Below are 15096 nucleotides of genomic sequence, written 5' to 3'. Positions count from 1 at the left end.
AATTATCATATAAATTTATTTTTTGTATCATAATATTTTTTTGGAGCGAAAGAATTAGTTCAAAATGTACCACATCCATTATTTATAATGCATTCAAATCAATTAAGATAATATACTTCACAATCTAATATAATTTTATTACTGTGTGTAGATCACGAGTCATTTCAGACAGAGTCATTATTTCAGGTCACGGGTCAAGAAATATTTTTCACTAATATTATTATTAATAGTCATTACATGTCTACAAGTTTAAATTGTCACAAAAACACATCAATCCTAACTAATTTTATTTGTATCAATGATATGCTTTAAAATTTGACATATAGATTAAAAATATATCTTAAAATTCAATAAACAACCCGGGCATCGCACGGACACAAAACTAGTTATAATTAATCTCAGTTAACATTTTACCCCACTCTCTCCTCAAAACAAAAAACTACCCTCGAAACCAGAGAAAGAGGTTATGGCGGAAAATTATGCAGGAAGCTCCAAAACGCTCAAAAATGGCGAACGTTTATTACCTTCCGAATTGAAAGAAGAAATCTTCGCTAAACTCCCTGTAAAAGACATTCTACGTTCTCGAGGCGTGTGCAAACCCTGAAAACGCTGATTGACAACCAAGAATTCAAGAAAAAGCTCTTTGAAGAAGCAAAACGCTCCAATTCAAAACTCATTATTTGGCGTAAGAGCTTTTCATCCCTTGAACCCACTCTCCAAATCCTCTGTCCTCCTTTTAACAGCGTTTCACCTCCAATTGAAATTAATCTTAGTCAATTTCTTGATGATTCTGTTTTTGATGATTCTGATATTATGATTGTTTCATCTGGGGGTGTTGTTGATAATCTTGATTTTAAGAAATTTGGGGTTGTTAATGGGATTGTTTGTTTGGGTTGGAATTCATTTGTTGTTGTTTGGAATCCTTATACTAGGGAATTTAAGAGGTTTAATGCTCCTAAAAAGGACTGGGTTTTTGATTTACTTGAAGATTCTGGGATTAATTATGATGTTTTTCTTAATGATCAAATTTGTGCATTTGGGTTTGATCCAATTGAGCAAGATTACAAGTTTTTGATTGCTCATTTTACTTCTGCTTTGATAAATGATGGGAATTGTAAGAATAAGGTATTGTTTCAGTTGTATTCTGTGAGGAATAATGATTGGAGAGGGGCCGTTTTCGACTTCCCGTTCATTAATGGGGTTGTTACTGGTGATGGGTTTATGAATGATGGGAAGTACTATTGGTTTGTTAAGAAATGTGGTGAGAAGATGGAGAATGGTAGTTTTAGTCCTGCTGTTATTGCTTTTGATTTTTGTAACGAGGTTTTCGAAGTGATCAAATTGCCTGTGGAATTAGCTCGTGGAGATGACACGATTGCTGTGGCTAATCGCGGGGTTTTGGAGATAATCATGAGTTACGACGATGATAGGAAAGAGGAGGGTTCGCGCAGTGAGGTGTGGGTTATGGGAGATGGTGGATCATGGAGCAGGACATTGAGTGTTGATCTGCCTTGTATGGTTGATAGACCTATTGGAGTATTGAAGGATGGTGAGATAATGTTTGAAAAACCGAGTAAGGTAGATGGAGTTAAGGAGCTTGTGTTGATTGATCCTGCTACTGATTCGTGTAAGAAACTTGGCCTTGATGGAACAGAACTTTGGATGTTCAACTATGCTCAAAGCTTATTCTCAATCAAGCAATGAATGTGATGATGCAGTAGATGGTGAATATCTTTTGTCAGTTGGTTTTCGCGGTTGGCTACTTATGTTGGTTTTTTGCTATCACCAGGATATTTTTTGCTATGCTGAAAATTGTTTAGAATATGCCTGCTATCCTTTTGGTCTTAGTTAAACAATGCAGGTCTTTCTTTATAGTCAAACAATGCAGGTCGTTCTTTATATCATGTTATATTCTGATATATTTATGATTTCGCAGTAGTTTACTGCTGATTGCAAATGATAATTCCATCTTTGTTACTCATATGCTACAGAATTTCAATTTGGTACGTAGATTCAATGATGATGCAATGTCATTAGCATAAATGTCAGGAATAAACTTGCAATTGATAGTTCACGGCATACCTTTTAGGAGTTTTAGATGTTAAACTGTGAGATTTTGAATTCCCATCATCCTCTGTTTCGATCTATGTCACGTCTTCTGTCCCACCTCTTCGTGAATGGGAAATGTCACCAGCTTAAATTCAATCCCTTAATATGCTATTGGTATATGTTGATGGTGTGCCATAACAAGAGATAATGTGATCGAAGATGAGATAGAGGATCCCTAGCAACGCGGGAGTGATGACTTATAGGCTCTTTGGAGCATGTGTGTTCATAAAACGAAAGTAAGGATTAGCCTTGGATGAAACTGATTGAATTCGTTGAAAACTATCAGTTTGTACCTTAGAGATCATGGCATGCAATATTATCATTATTATTGTAGAAAAGCAGGAAATGTAATCATAATTGTCTCACAATTTTACTAGACATCATAATAAGTATGATGCAATAACAAACTATGGAATACGTAAACATTAAACACATGTATACGTACTTAAACATAACAAAATTTACTTTCTTAGAGCTTGTAAATGTTGGTCCAAGTAAACTTGATGAGTTGATGGTCATCCAAAGCCAACTTAAAAACTATGAAAAGGGCATGAAATTACTAAAATTATTTCTTACGCATGATGTCTCATCACAGTAAAACTGAACTGAGATGTCATGCAGCCTTATGCTAAGATAAAGATTTGATTTTTACAAAACCTACATTATCTATTGATTTATGCAGTATTCTGTCCTCGAGAGTTAAGCCAGAGTCACAGAGATACCTTGTGAGTTTACGAGTACTTAACAAAGCTGGTCATAGTGTGTCAAACATAGCAAATTACCGAGTTTCATCTAGTTCATCAGAGATGTTGATAGCATTAGCCAGTGTTCCTCATCCCAGCAGCAATTCCATTTATGGTAATGAGCAACGCATCTCTGAGTTTATGGTTATCCTGATCACGCCTCAGCCTCTTTAGTACCTCCACCTGTAGCATATTTATCGGATTAAGATAAGGAAGTCTGCTATCGATGAGCCTCCTCAGTGTTCGATTTCCCTCCAACGGTTTCTCATGCCCACTGACAACCAGCACATAAGTCTCAGTAGTCATTAACTCATTTCTTAACTGCCCACCAAGCTCTCTCCTACACTCAGATACTAGCACATCGTTATAAAGCTTGGCAATGGGAATATCAGCCTTCCCCAGAACCATTTCTATAAGATCTATGGTGCTCTGGAAAAATGGCCATTCTCGATACATTGCCCGTAAATCATCTGCATGCCCATTTTCGCAGGAACTTTTCAAGCCTGCTCCTACACCAAGCCAGGCAGGAAGGACAAATCTAGTCTGTGTCCATGCAAAAACCCAAGGAATTGCACGAAGGTGCCCAATTGCAGTCGAGCTCTTTCTTCTAGTTGGCCGGCTTCCAATGTTAAGGTGTCCGAGCTCAGCTTGGGGAGTAGCTTCATGGAAATAAGCCAAGAATTCAGGGTTTTCATATACTGTGTTACGATAATTATCGCAACTAACCTTTGATATCTCCTCCATAAGGTTACGCCATTTTTCTTCTCTGGGTGGGAGAGGAGGACGCACAGTTGCAAGTAGTACAGCAGTGGTATAGATTTCCAGTTGCCGAACTGCAATTTGTGGACGTCCAAATTTCGCTTGCACCATTTCTCCTTGCTCAGTGGACCTGAGAGTACCCTGCAAGTTCCAAAAACAATGTCAGCCACTCGATTAGCAGCTTAATGAAAATAGGTTCACTTAAATGATGCATTCTTTCTGCCAGGTAACCGGCCATTTTAGGAGTATTACTAGGTACATAAATACATTAGATTTTGGGACTTTCTAGCATTCTAACAAACAGCATAAAACTTATGCAAAGCACTGCAGATACAAACATTGAAATTTATGGGATACTAAAAGCTGAAAGCTAGGATGAAAATATGTTACAGAAGTTTACGCAGATAAAATATGTCATTGAAATACTGCATATCCGCCAACTCAATGGATAAACTAATCCAAGAAGAGCTCAGTTTAGGTTTAAGCTTTAAAGACAATGTACTAATGTAGGAAAGTCCAGCTACATGTACACCGCTAACCCTAAGTGCGCAAATACTATTAGAAAGCCTAATTACAAAGACTCAGATAAACCGACATGGATTTGAAAAGTTAGCCACTGGTATTCTACCTACTTTTTCTTTTCTTTTATTTATTTTTTTTTTTTTTTTTTTTTTTTTGGCAAGGAATTCTACCTAGTATCTACCCCCCCACAAAAACCACCCTGAAAAAGTAAAATGTACCTGGTATATGTTTACTATAAGTGATGTAGCAAGATTTTCATATGGAAAGAGAACAGGAAGCTGAATGTAAATCCATTGAAAAAATACATACCATGACAGAACCGGGAGGCTGTGACTGTATGGCAAGATACGTTGGACCACCACCCCTACCAATACTCCCTCCACGGCCATGGAAGAGAGTAACTTTAATATTATATTCCTTGCATGCAGCCACAACATCCTCTTGGGCTTTATAAAGCTCCCATGCAGCTGTAAAACGTCCAGCATCCTTGCCAGAGTCAGAGTATCCAACCATGACCTGGTCATGAAATATATTAAGCTCTGGATATATAGTCAGACTCCAATAGAAATTACATAATATTTGACAATACTTTTACCTCCTGGTGTCCATTGTGATTCTTTATGACATGCTCCCGATACCAGTCAATAGATAATAACTTCCGGATAACTGATCCAGCTCCTCTCAAATCCTGTACAGTCTCAAATAAGGGAACCACCCGCAACCTATTCCAACAATTAAGGCATTTTAAGTTTTAAGATACATACTTAATGATGACAAATCCCATCCAGCTTTCACCTAAATTATTATCGGAATTTTAAAACTATAAAGAGATAATCCCAATTTGTAGCAGGTTAAGCAAGAGAACGAAATATGCATGCAAAACTTACGTTCCACCAATGCATAGCTTGCCTTGCTCCCCACTATGAGTTAGTCGGGCATCTTTCTGTAGAAGCTCAACAGCAAGTACATCACTTGCCTAAAATATAACAACGGCAAACTCTTGTTAGCAATTTATGTAAACAATACACAGGAGGAGTTAACATCTAAATAACTGAGATAAATCTAGCAAAATAATCATAATTTTTCAGGGCCAGACATACATTGGATGCCATTGAAATAACATAAGCTCCGAGTGAATCACTCCCTAGTTCAGCTGCAACACGGAATGTGTCTAAGACCTCTTTCACGTCAGGAGCAACCTGACAACATGACAATAGCAAAGACATGATAACCCAACTGGAGAATCAAAGTATTAACAATTTAATAGCTAGTACATCATAAATATTTAGGACCAAGAAAACACAGCATTTAACCATCAATTAAAATTGACATAGTTTTCTACATTATGATTTTCTTCTCATAACATACTCTGTTATCAGGAACGATCAACTTGCATTAGGTGGACAGTATCAAGTAATTAACTAGAGCTAGTCTTTTCTCTTGTTGAAAGATATCTACCAAAATGTTTTCAACCAATTAGCTTAAATTCACATAGCACTGCAACAAGATACAATTACAGCACCTCAATACTTGATGGAACCAGAGGCCTCTTTCCTTTCAGCTCTTTTGTTAGGAATTCCAGTTTTTTCTCTTCATCCCACTCACTGTATGTACCCATGTCCAAGAAATTTGTGACTGCATCCAGTGCATCAGAATGTCGGCTAGATTCCTAGAAAGTATTCATGAGAAATATACACTAGTTAACGTAAGATAGGCTAAATTATAAAGTTGAAGCTGCTTAAATTTACCTGTCGTAGATCTAGTTTCATAAGCACCATGCCAAATGTACTGACTCTTCGTATCAAGTCAGCTAGCCGACCATCAGCAAGCACTCCAGATCCACATGATTGCTGCAAAAGTGACATTAAAAAAACTAGAGAAGCATATAAAATAACCAGTAAGTGGGAAAATTATCATAACAAATCAAAGAGGAAGGGTGGACTAAGCTATACTTTACCAGAGAATCATAGCATAAAAGCAAGGGTTCCAAAAGTTGTTGACATGTTTCATAGTAATCAGAAGGATCTGCATCACAAGGAAGCTCTTCCAAAAGATGCTCCAAATGCTTCTGGGTCTTCATAAGCTGGATTACAATAACAATACACATGCAACCTTTATAAGCCAAGTATATATAATGGACAAGAAAGTTGAAACTTCAAATAGAAAAATACATCACTATGGTCAATATTATAGTGTTCCATTTCAGCTTAAAGCAGAATAAGTCCACGCATCCTAATCCTATCTTCAGCTCGTGATCTCCATCTAATTTATTAGCTATTACCTTTTATATTCCATGATGGTGATTCTATAACCAACATTAGATGGCGTCGTGGCCATCCAGCAAAACTGAGACTTTTTATTGAGGATATAGAGCTTTTTATTTCATTTTCTAAGCATACAACATTCAAAGCAAGGCTCAAATCATCAAAGATGAATAGATGATTGATAAACTTTCTCAGTGACAGGCAGAAAGATCCAGCAGGAACAATTAGTGCACAATCATTGGTATGGGAGTTACATATATTTCTCGCATTGATACTTTTAATATCTACAATTTCTATTAGTTGTTTACCAGAAAGCAGTGCTATTACCTTGTCCTTCACATTTCCCAGAACAATCCTATAGGGAGAATTTCCAGGTTGTTGTGGCGGACTAGGCTCCAGAAGTTTCTGGAAACTTGCTCTTCCTACAGTAGACTCTGCAAATAACTTTCTCTGAGCTAGCAGATGACTTGAAGTATTACGAGATTTTGGTGATGACTGAGCACTTGCAGATCCATTTTCCTCCACAGAAGGCTTCTGGGCCTTTCTTGCACTGTCCTGAAGATTTTTTTACTATAAGATTAAAACTCTATGATGGGAAACATTGGGAGAAGATATATGCAATATCTTGACATTAGAAGGTATCTAGAGCTTTGCCTTTTGAAACAATTTTGAAAACTGCATTTCACATATCAAATCAAATACCTGGCGATTCAGTGGCATGTAATCAGTACCAGGAAGTTCCAGTTTGGGATGTTGAGAATCGCCATTACTGCAATCTACATTTTAAGCCAAATATTTATATTAAAATAAAAATTTTAAAATAAAAATATTTATATTAAAATAAAAATTTTAAAATAAAAAAAGCAGCAGATCCTTTTTTTTCACTTTGTATTCAAGAATGTGGGGTAGGAAACAAATGTGCTGAAAAAAGCAGAAGGAGAAAATCATCCAAAAATAATACTGTAATAAAGAAAACAAAAGTAGCTTCCTACATTTCACTGCTAATAGAAATAGATTAACCAATACAAAATAGAACAGAAAAGGTTGCCACATGATTTCTACTTTTTTGAATGCAAAACCACCCTCAGCTGATAAATTTGGAACAGACAGACAAGAAGTGTGCGGGGAAAAAAGTCCTCAGAAACCAAAAACTATCTCTCTCAAGTTCCAATTTGACTACCAAGAGAATGACTTTGATAATGATGTATATACAATGTATAGAGTATAAACAAAACCGTATCCAACAACTCCAATTCTTTCATGCTTGCTCTTTCTACAATTTGAATGGCTACCTGAGATCAAAACTTCTTGTCTATCCTGAATGCCTTTCTTACTGCGTTTTCCCAGTACGCATACAGTTTTCAATTTAACCAACTAATCTACTTTGTTGCACTTTATTGAAGTATTCACTTAATAGTTGCTCATGCTGACTACATCCCCGTTACCAAAGAACATACATACAAAGCTATGTAGTATTGCAGAAGAAAACTCATAATAATAGTCAGTTAAAATTGGTGAATCAAATTGTAATTCTACCTGTGGAAGGAAGATTAACTCTACTGGGAAGTTTCGACTGGAATTTTGACTGACTCCTCTGCAAAGGTTGATTCCAGCTGTCATACTTGTCCTTTTCTGCATTTTCTGTGATGAAATTAAAGCAGCAAACACAGTCTCAGATTATGGCAAAACCAAGAAGATATATCACTAGCAGAACTAGCATTTAAAATTGAAACAGTATCAACCTTAGGTGTTATGCGTAAGCAACTTATGAAAGTTTCATAATTTTTGTGTTGCAACCTAACTTTTCAGATGGCTTATAAACCTATAGCTTCCAAATATAACATTGCAATGCAGTAGAGCAATCAGTGATTATATGTTTAACATTGTCATTCATAGTTACATGAATATAAAGTTTGCGTCAGCCCAAATGCCTGTATAAACAAAATTATGAAGTATGGAAAGCCAGACCTTTTTCTAGAATGTCATGCGTAAGTTTTAGTAATGCGTCACTGCAACGATTCATGGAAAGCTCAAATCTAAGATTATCAACTTCACGGATGTAAAGGTCCACAGCCATCCATCTGGACAACAAAGATACATCTCTTGTGACCTGAGATAACAGAAACCATTTCAATTAGTGCATATACCATAACAAGTTTACAACCAAAGAACCTACACAAACTCTGCAATAATGTTTTCATAAAGTATCGATCAGACCAGATCAAGAGCACAGTTTGATATAGTTTCATTTGAATATGTAGATAATACTATATAAACATAGGCCATAGAGCAATTTAGAGGGTAAAAGCGGGCTAGCAGCAAATGGAAGTTAATTGACTGGGAACCCTGCATGTTCTGCAGTAGAAAATATCAATAAGTAGCTCTAATCTCTTTAAAAACTTCAAAGTTGAAATTGTGCTGCAGATATACATTAATTCTTTTGGCCACTATATGGTAATTGACACACATATGAAACCATATCAAAAGCACATAACCGACTGGAAAGACAAATAATATTCTAGAGCTGGTGACAGTTCTTCATACAACTGAACACGTTAGTGTTAGTATTACTGTCTAGATAATGTAACCTTACCTTGGCAGTCACATTAGGATTACCATCTCGATCACCTCCCATCCATGAACCAAACTTTACGGGCGTACATGTCAAGGGAAGTGCCTTACCAGTGTGCTACAGAAGCATTACATATAAAATCACAAACGTAACAAACAGTTAGACATCTTCTATACGGAAATAGGTAGAGACAATTTACATGGAAACTGACCTTCTTTAAGGCATTACTAACACGGCGCAGATAGTGAGGAATAGCTCTCCAAAGCGATTGCTCGACAATATGTAAACCTGCAGAATAAACAACTCTTGAGAAAAGGTAATTCTTAAATGTGTGCTTACATCAGTTACATGTATCAAAAGGTCAAGCAAGATTACCAGCCCTGGCTTCATCTACTGGAGTAGGTTTGTGCCTTCTAAGCTCATCTGTTTGCCAAACGGAAGTTATCTCTCTTACCTAAAAAAAGGATCATTATACGAATCAATTAATCAGTATCGAAAATGAAACTGTGAAAGCCTGAAAGGGTCACTATGCAGTGCAGTACCAGATCTTCAATCAGCATCTCTCTATCTTCATGACCAAGGTCAGGTCTATCATTATACTCTAGAAGATGCTGCAAGGAACATTCAGAGTTTTACATTTATTAGCTACTCAAAGACAGCCAACATCCAAAATATCAGCCAAGATATCAGATCATTTGTAGAGCTTACAGCGATTCTAATATGCTTATATTGTAAGGTGCGCCTATTTATCTGGGTGGGATGCGCCGTTAAAACAATTTCTACCTCCTACAAACAATGGCACCAATGAAGTTTGTCAATAACTCACATATTAGAAGAGCTAATTTTGCAAAGGTAATCAAACTTCCAAATACTGCATGTATAATTTGTTGACCTGCTGAGAAACATGGTTGTAAAGGTCTTCTGGGGATACTCCTTCCTGAATCAGCTGACCAAAGATATCATCACATGATTTTGAAAGTTGTGGAACATTTCTCTGTTTACGCAACCTACATTGGATAAACTTATGTAAATTTGGATTGTTATAAGATTGCCCACGAAGTTAATAACATAAAGTTTAATATAATCATTTATCGACAACTGCTCAAACTAAATTTTAAATCATATCATAAAACAGGGTAAAAACTTGTAACCTTTCAAAAGATGCATGTCTTTAAATAGCCAAAAAGGCCGAAAATTATCAACATTATCAAGACAACAAGAACATCTGCTCTAACTATAATAAATTTCATGGCATTTAGTCTACAACCACAAGGATTCCAAGTCAATCTGCAGAAGCATTTCATACCTGTGATGAGTTTCAGCAATGCCCATCAAATTCAGATAATGACTGAATGCTCGGCCAAGCATCAAAGCTTCCTCTAAATCCATTTCGGACAACTCTGATATAAGCTGCTTCTCAAGCAACTCAGCTGTGTCTTCAATCCCCGTACTTCTCATATTACATGCACTCTACAACCAATCAAAAACACAACATAAGTACACACAAAAACCACACTAAACAATCACATTGACAATTTAGAAGATCAACAGCATGTATTAAAATAGATTGCGCGATAACAGCTCTACAAGGGTAGCCATCTTAGGTATCCTCATGTTATACAAACCTTATACAGGCACCATATTGTATACTCCTTTCTATGTTATTATCTTTTCTTGTTTTTTATGTGTTTTGGTTTTATTCGAGTTCCCCACAAAGGCCACAATACTACAGATTCCTTAAAAGGTGACAGTATCTAATAATAAACACGATATGGTCCATATCTCTTCTATCTCTATTATAGTCCAAAATTTTAAACATGTACATGCCCTTGGTGGTCCCATTGATGAAGGATCTAATAAATTGGCTTTACAGACATGAGACATGCATCCAAACAATAGTAACAAACTAACAACACACATTAGCCTTTAATCTTCGTATAATCTCGGATAATACGAAATTATTTACTCCCTCCAATCCTAAATGTTCGGGAAATTCTCTGTTTCTCATGGTGAGAAACGAAATTTGTTTCTCATGGAGGTATTTTCGTGAATAAATCAACAACTTTTTCATTATTGTGGGCTGCACAATTAAATAAAGTTGTTGGTTTATTTACGAAAATGCCATGTGTTTTTCACCGTTAGAAATTGGGGCATCCTCTAAATATTCTTCCCATTTTGATTGTGCACGTTTACTAACTTTGATCATAAATATCGAAATGCTTTGATTCCAAGATTAATATAGATATTATAATGTACGCGTTGGATTTAATTAACTACTCATCGAGATGAATTAAATAAGATTCAACAACATGAGACCTTGTTATGGTTTATATATTGAGAGTAATTTTGAAGATTCTCTGAAATGGTACCAAGAATCCAAGATTCCAAATGAGAAAAACAAAAACAAAATCGACGATCATCAACAATTTAATTTGACTGAGTATCATAAATTCCAGATTTCGAAATCCGATCATGTTCAACACTGAGCTTCCATTAAAAATCAAGATGTTCACATATCAAATAAACAGAAAAATAAAATTATACAATACTCAAGTATGATAATGACAATATTAAATGCATGACAACTTCTAATTACCATAATTTTTCCAAATTCATCATTTATCAAACTTCCATAAATCATTTTTCTGGTAATAATAACCAGAATCAGCTTATTTTCTGAATTCTTGAAATAATACAAACATTAATTCAAGAGCAAAAATCAAAATTAACGCCAAAAAAAATAAAAAAATCAAAAAAAAAAAAAATCAAAAACTGAGTAAAATCTCACCTCAGCAAGAACACGAACACGTTCAAGTTTATGAACAAAATCAAAATTAACGCAAAAAAACACAAAACTCAAAAAAATCTCACCTCAGCAAGAACACGAACACGTTCAAGTTTATGAACAAAATCAGGACCAACTTCTCGAAGAAGAACATCGCTGAAAAGACTACGAAGAATTCTGCAATCATCTTCAAAGCTCTGAAACGAAATATCTTCAGCTATGTCATCAGTAGTATCCATTTTCGACAATCAATCAAACAAAAAAACAGAGAAAAAGAGAGAAGATGAAAATGGAGGAGAGAGAAGATGAGAATTCACGGGTTGAAGAAGGAGAGAGTGGAGAGTGAGGAGTGAAAAGAGGAGGAGAGAGAAAGAGTCAAAAGGCAGGGAGTAATAAAAGGAGGATCACTTATTATTTCTGTGTTTGTGTTAAAGGAGGAGGAGGAAGGAAGGGGGTGCATGTGTTATGTGTGTTTTTGCCATTGGTGTAAAACTTTAACTTAACTTTTTGGATTTGCTTGGAAATTGAAGTTTTTTGGTATATTCATGAATATGCTTTTCTAATCAAGTGGAATCTGTTGTGGGGTAGGGTAAAGATGGCATTGGACCGTATTAATTTAGGACACGGTGAGGAGTGTTATAACTGTCATTGTGTGTGTTGGGTTATGATTTACGAGACATGATTGTAGAGTGGTATTAAAATTTTAAAACACATAATGAGCTTTTTTGGTAAATGGCTTTTCATTGGCTTTTGGCTTTTTCATTTGGTCAAACATTTAAAATTTGTGTTAGGTAAATGGATATTTTAGCCAGCTATAAAGCTCGCTTTTAAGCCAAAATGATAAAGCTACTTAAAATAGCTTTTGGCTACCTAAATTACTAATAACATCCAGTAGTCAATTTTACCAAACATGTTTTTAGACTAATAAAAAAGCCAATACAACACAGCTAGTCAAACCAGCTGACAACCAACAACCAACCGCCAAACAAGGCCTATATGTATCAATGTACCACATTTGTCCTTTGTTAACCATAGAACAAACCAAACCCAAAATAAAATGACATGTTTGAGTCATATTATTTGGATGTTTACATCCATGAAGGTTGCAAAATTTATTGAGGTTTTTATATGGCATCCCTAGAAAGCTACAATCCTCATAATTTTGTTATGTTGTAAGACTAAGGGCCTGTTCTCTTACGTTGAAATTCAGTTCAGTTCATCTCAGTTCAGTTCAGTTCAGTTTAGTTCAGTTCAGCTCAGTTCAGTTCAGCTCCTAATTTCCTTCTCTTATAAAATATTCATTTCAGTTCAGTTCATTTCAGTTCAGCTCAGTTCAGTTCAGTTTAGTTCAGCTGAGTTCAGTCAATAAGAACAGGCTCTAAAATTATTTGAAATTTATCAATCCATATTACTTAAAGTCTTAAATTATACTCCCTCCATCCCTAAATTACATTTTTAGTTCTTTCTATTATGTGAGGAATAAATGCTAGAAGTAGGAATGTAATTTAGGGATTGAGGGAGTAAATATCATTAAATTTTAAGCAAAAATGTGCGAGACGCTTTAAGAACTCCTTTTCCTTCCCCTTTTTAGTAGCCACCACGACCATTAGATGTTTCCCTAAGTCCTTGCCTCATGCCTCAACACCACAGGTCTCTTAATTATCGTACCTAGGCGATACGACAAATCTACGACCAATCAAGTTCCACACTCTTGTTGTCTAATCGAGGCACTTTTTTTTTGCCAAACATCTCAAGATTTTTGGAAGATTATATTAAAACCAAATAAGTACGATTAGGCTATTAATGCCACGAAATAACGGAATCTATTTGGAATCCGTTGTAAGGTTCAAGTAAAGATGGCCGCATTAGACCGAGTCAATTTAAGACATGATGAGGAGTGTCATTGTTTCTAATCAAATGGAATCCGGGGTTTTGAAAAAGATGGCATGAGACTGAGTTAATTTGTGACATGATGAGGCGTGTCATTGTTGAGACGTGATTGGGGACTATGGAGCTGTATTAAAATTAGGGATCATATAATGTATGATATGTACCTAGTATGTATCAATGTATATTATTTGTCCTTTTTTAACACTAGAACAAACCAAACCCAAAATAAAATGACATGTTTGAGTCATGTAATTATGGATGTTTATGTGATTGGGAAATGATATTAAATTTTAGAATGCATGATATGTATAAATGTATGTATGTTTGGATGTTTATAAATATGAAAGTTGATTAGCCATTTTGATGGCAAAACTATTTAGGATTTTATATGGCATTCCTACATTTTATGATGTTGCAAGACCAAAACTATTTGAAATTTTTGAATTTATACTACGTATTACTTAAATCATATTCATGATGGACAAAATTCACAAGTAACATTAAATGTTAAAAACGAGAGAAAAGGTTTAAGAACTCCTTTTCCTTCTCCTTTTTTGTAGCCACCATGGCCATTAAATGTTTCCCTTAGTCCCTACCTCAACCCCACAAGTCTCTTGATTGTTGTCCCTGCCCGATGAACCACAAATTCACAATCAATCAAGTTTCACACCCTTGTCGTCTAGTAGGGGCTCTTTTTTTGCCAAACATCTCTAGATTTTTGGAAGATTATTAGAACCAAAGTACGTACGAGGATATTAATGCCATATAATAAGGGTATCTATTCAATGTTCAGTTTGTGTGTGATCAGCTAACATACGAGTAACCCCTGATCAAGTAACCTTTGACCGATTGGGTAACCCCTGACCGAGTAACCCCTGATCGATTGAGCAACCTTGACCAAGCAATCCTCAACTGACTAAGTGAGTAAACCCTAACCAAGTAATCCCTGACTGATCGAATAACCCTTGATTGACCGAGTGAATAACCCTTGACCAAGTAAGCCCAACCATTCTTCCAAAAAAAAAAAGTTTGGTCATACGGTGTGGCCAGCTACATATTAAAGTTTGATAATATTTAGTTTTGAAAAGTTAAGTCCAATCCTATTCTATTTTAGGTAAAATTGTCCGGAACTACTCGCTTAACATGCCAATTTGTAAACAACTACTCACTAAAAAGTTTTATATAAAAAAAACTACCCTCCAAATCTAAAAATTTTGAGTAGCACTACTCTTTTCATTTCCGACAAATTATTTCGGTGAGTGGGCTCATTTTTATTTTTATTTTTCCTAAAAAAAAAAAAAAAAAAAAAACATCCCCACCCTGTGTATATAATAACAATCTCATCTTCTTTGAAAATCACAAAGATTTGGTTTTTTGGGTTGAGGTTGGTTAATATATATACGAGGGTGATGATTTTTTTTGGTGGAATTTGTTATATACATCCGAGCGTAC

General features: G+C 35.5%; 2 protein-coding genes across 2 annotated transcripts; one reads left to right on the top strand and one right to left on the bottom strand.

The window, feature by feature from the left end:
* The first annotated feature begins 466 nt into the window (after positions 1-466).
* LOC145636224 (putative F-box protein At1g70380) lies at positions 467-1704 on the top strand. The gene is made up of 2 exons (XM_081687726.1): positions 467-562; positions 634-1704. The coding sequence occupies exons 1-2, from the start codon at positions 467-469 to the stop codon at positions 1702-1704; spliced, it is 1167 nt and encodes a 388-aa protein (XP_081543852.1).
* An 850-nt stretch (positions 1705-2554) lies between these two features.
* Positions 2555-12390, bottom strand: LOC145558244 (phosphoenolpyruvate carboxylase 4-like). Its single transcript, XM_081619413.1, has 20 exons — positions 11841-12390; positions 10276-10439; positions 9862-9976; positions 9678-9755; positions 9512-9580; positions 9345-9423; positions 9181-9257; positions 8991-9086; positions 8366-8507; positions 7934-8038; positions 7100-7173; positions 6725-6952; positions 6091-6216; positions 5882-5983; positions 5656-5802; positions 5234-5332; positions 5021-5109; positions 4729-4855; positions 4443-4649; positions 2555-3752 (listed from the first exon to the last, which is right to left on the bottom strand). The coding sequence occupies exons 1-20, from the start codon at positions 11991-11993 to the stop codon at positions 2928-2930; spliced, it is 3102 nt and encodes a 1033-aa protein (XP_081475539.1). The 5' UTR covers positions 11994-12390; the 3' UTR covers positions 2555-2927.
* Between the last annotated feature and the right edge of the window lie 2706 nt (positions 12391-15096).

This window comes from Chenopodium album, chromosome 1 (genome assembly GCF_948465745.1).
Source record: "Chenopodium album chromosome 1, dcCheAlbu1.1, whole genome shotgun sequence".
Taxonomy (NCBI): Eukaryota; Viridiplantae; Streptophyta; class Magnoliopsida; order Caryophyllales; family Amaranthaceae; genus Chenopodium; species Chenopodium album.
Note: the sequence above shows the minus strand (reverse complement) of the source record. Positions and strands in the feature narration are given on the sequence as shown.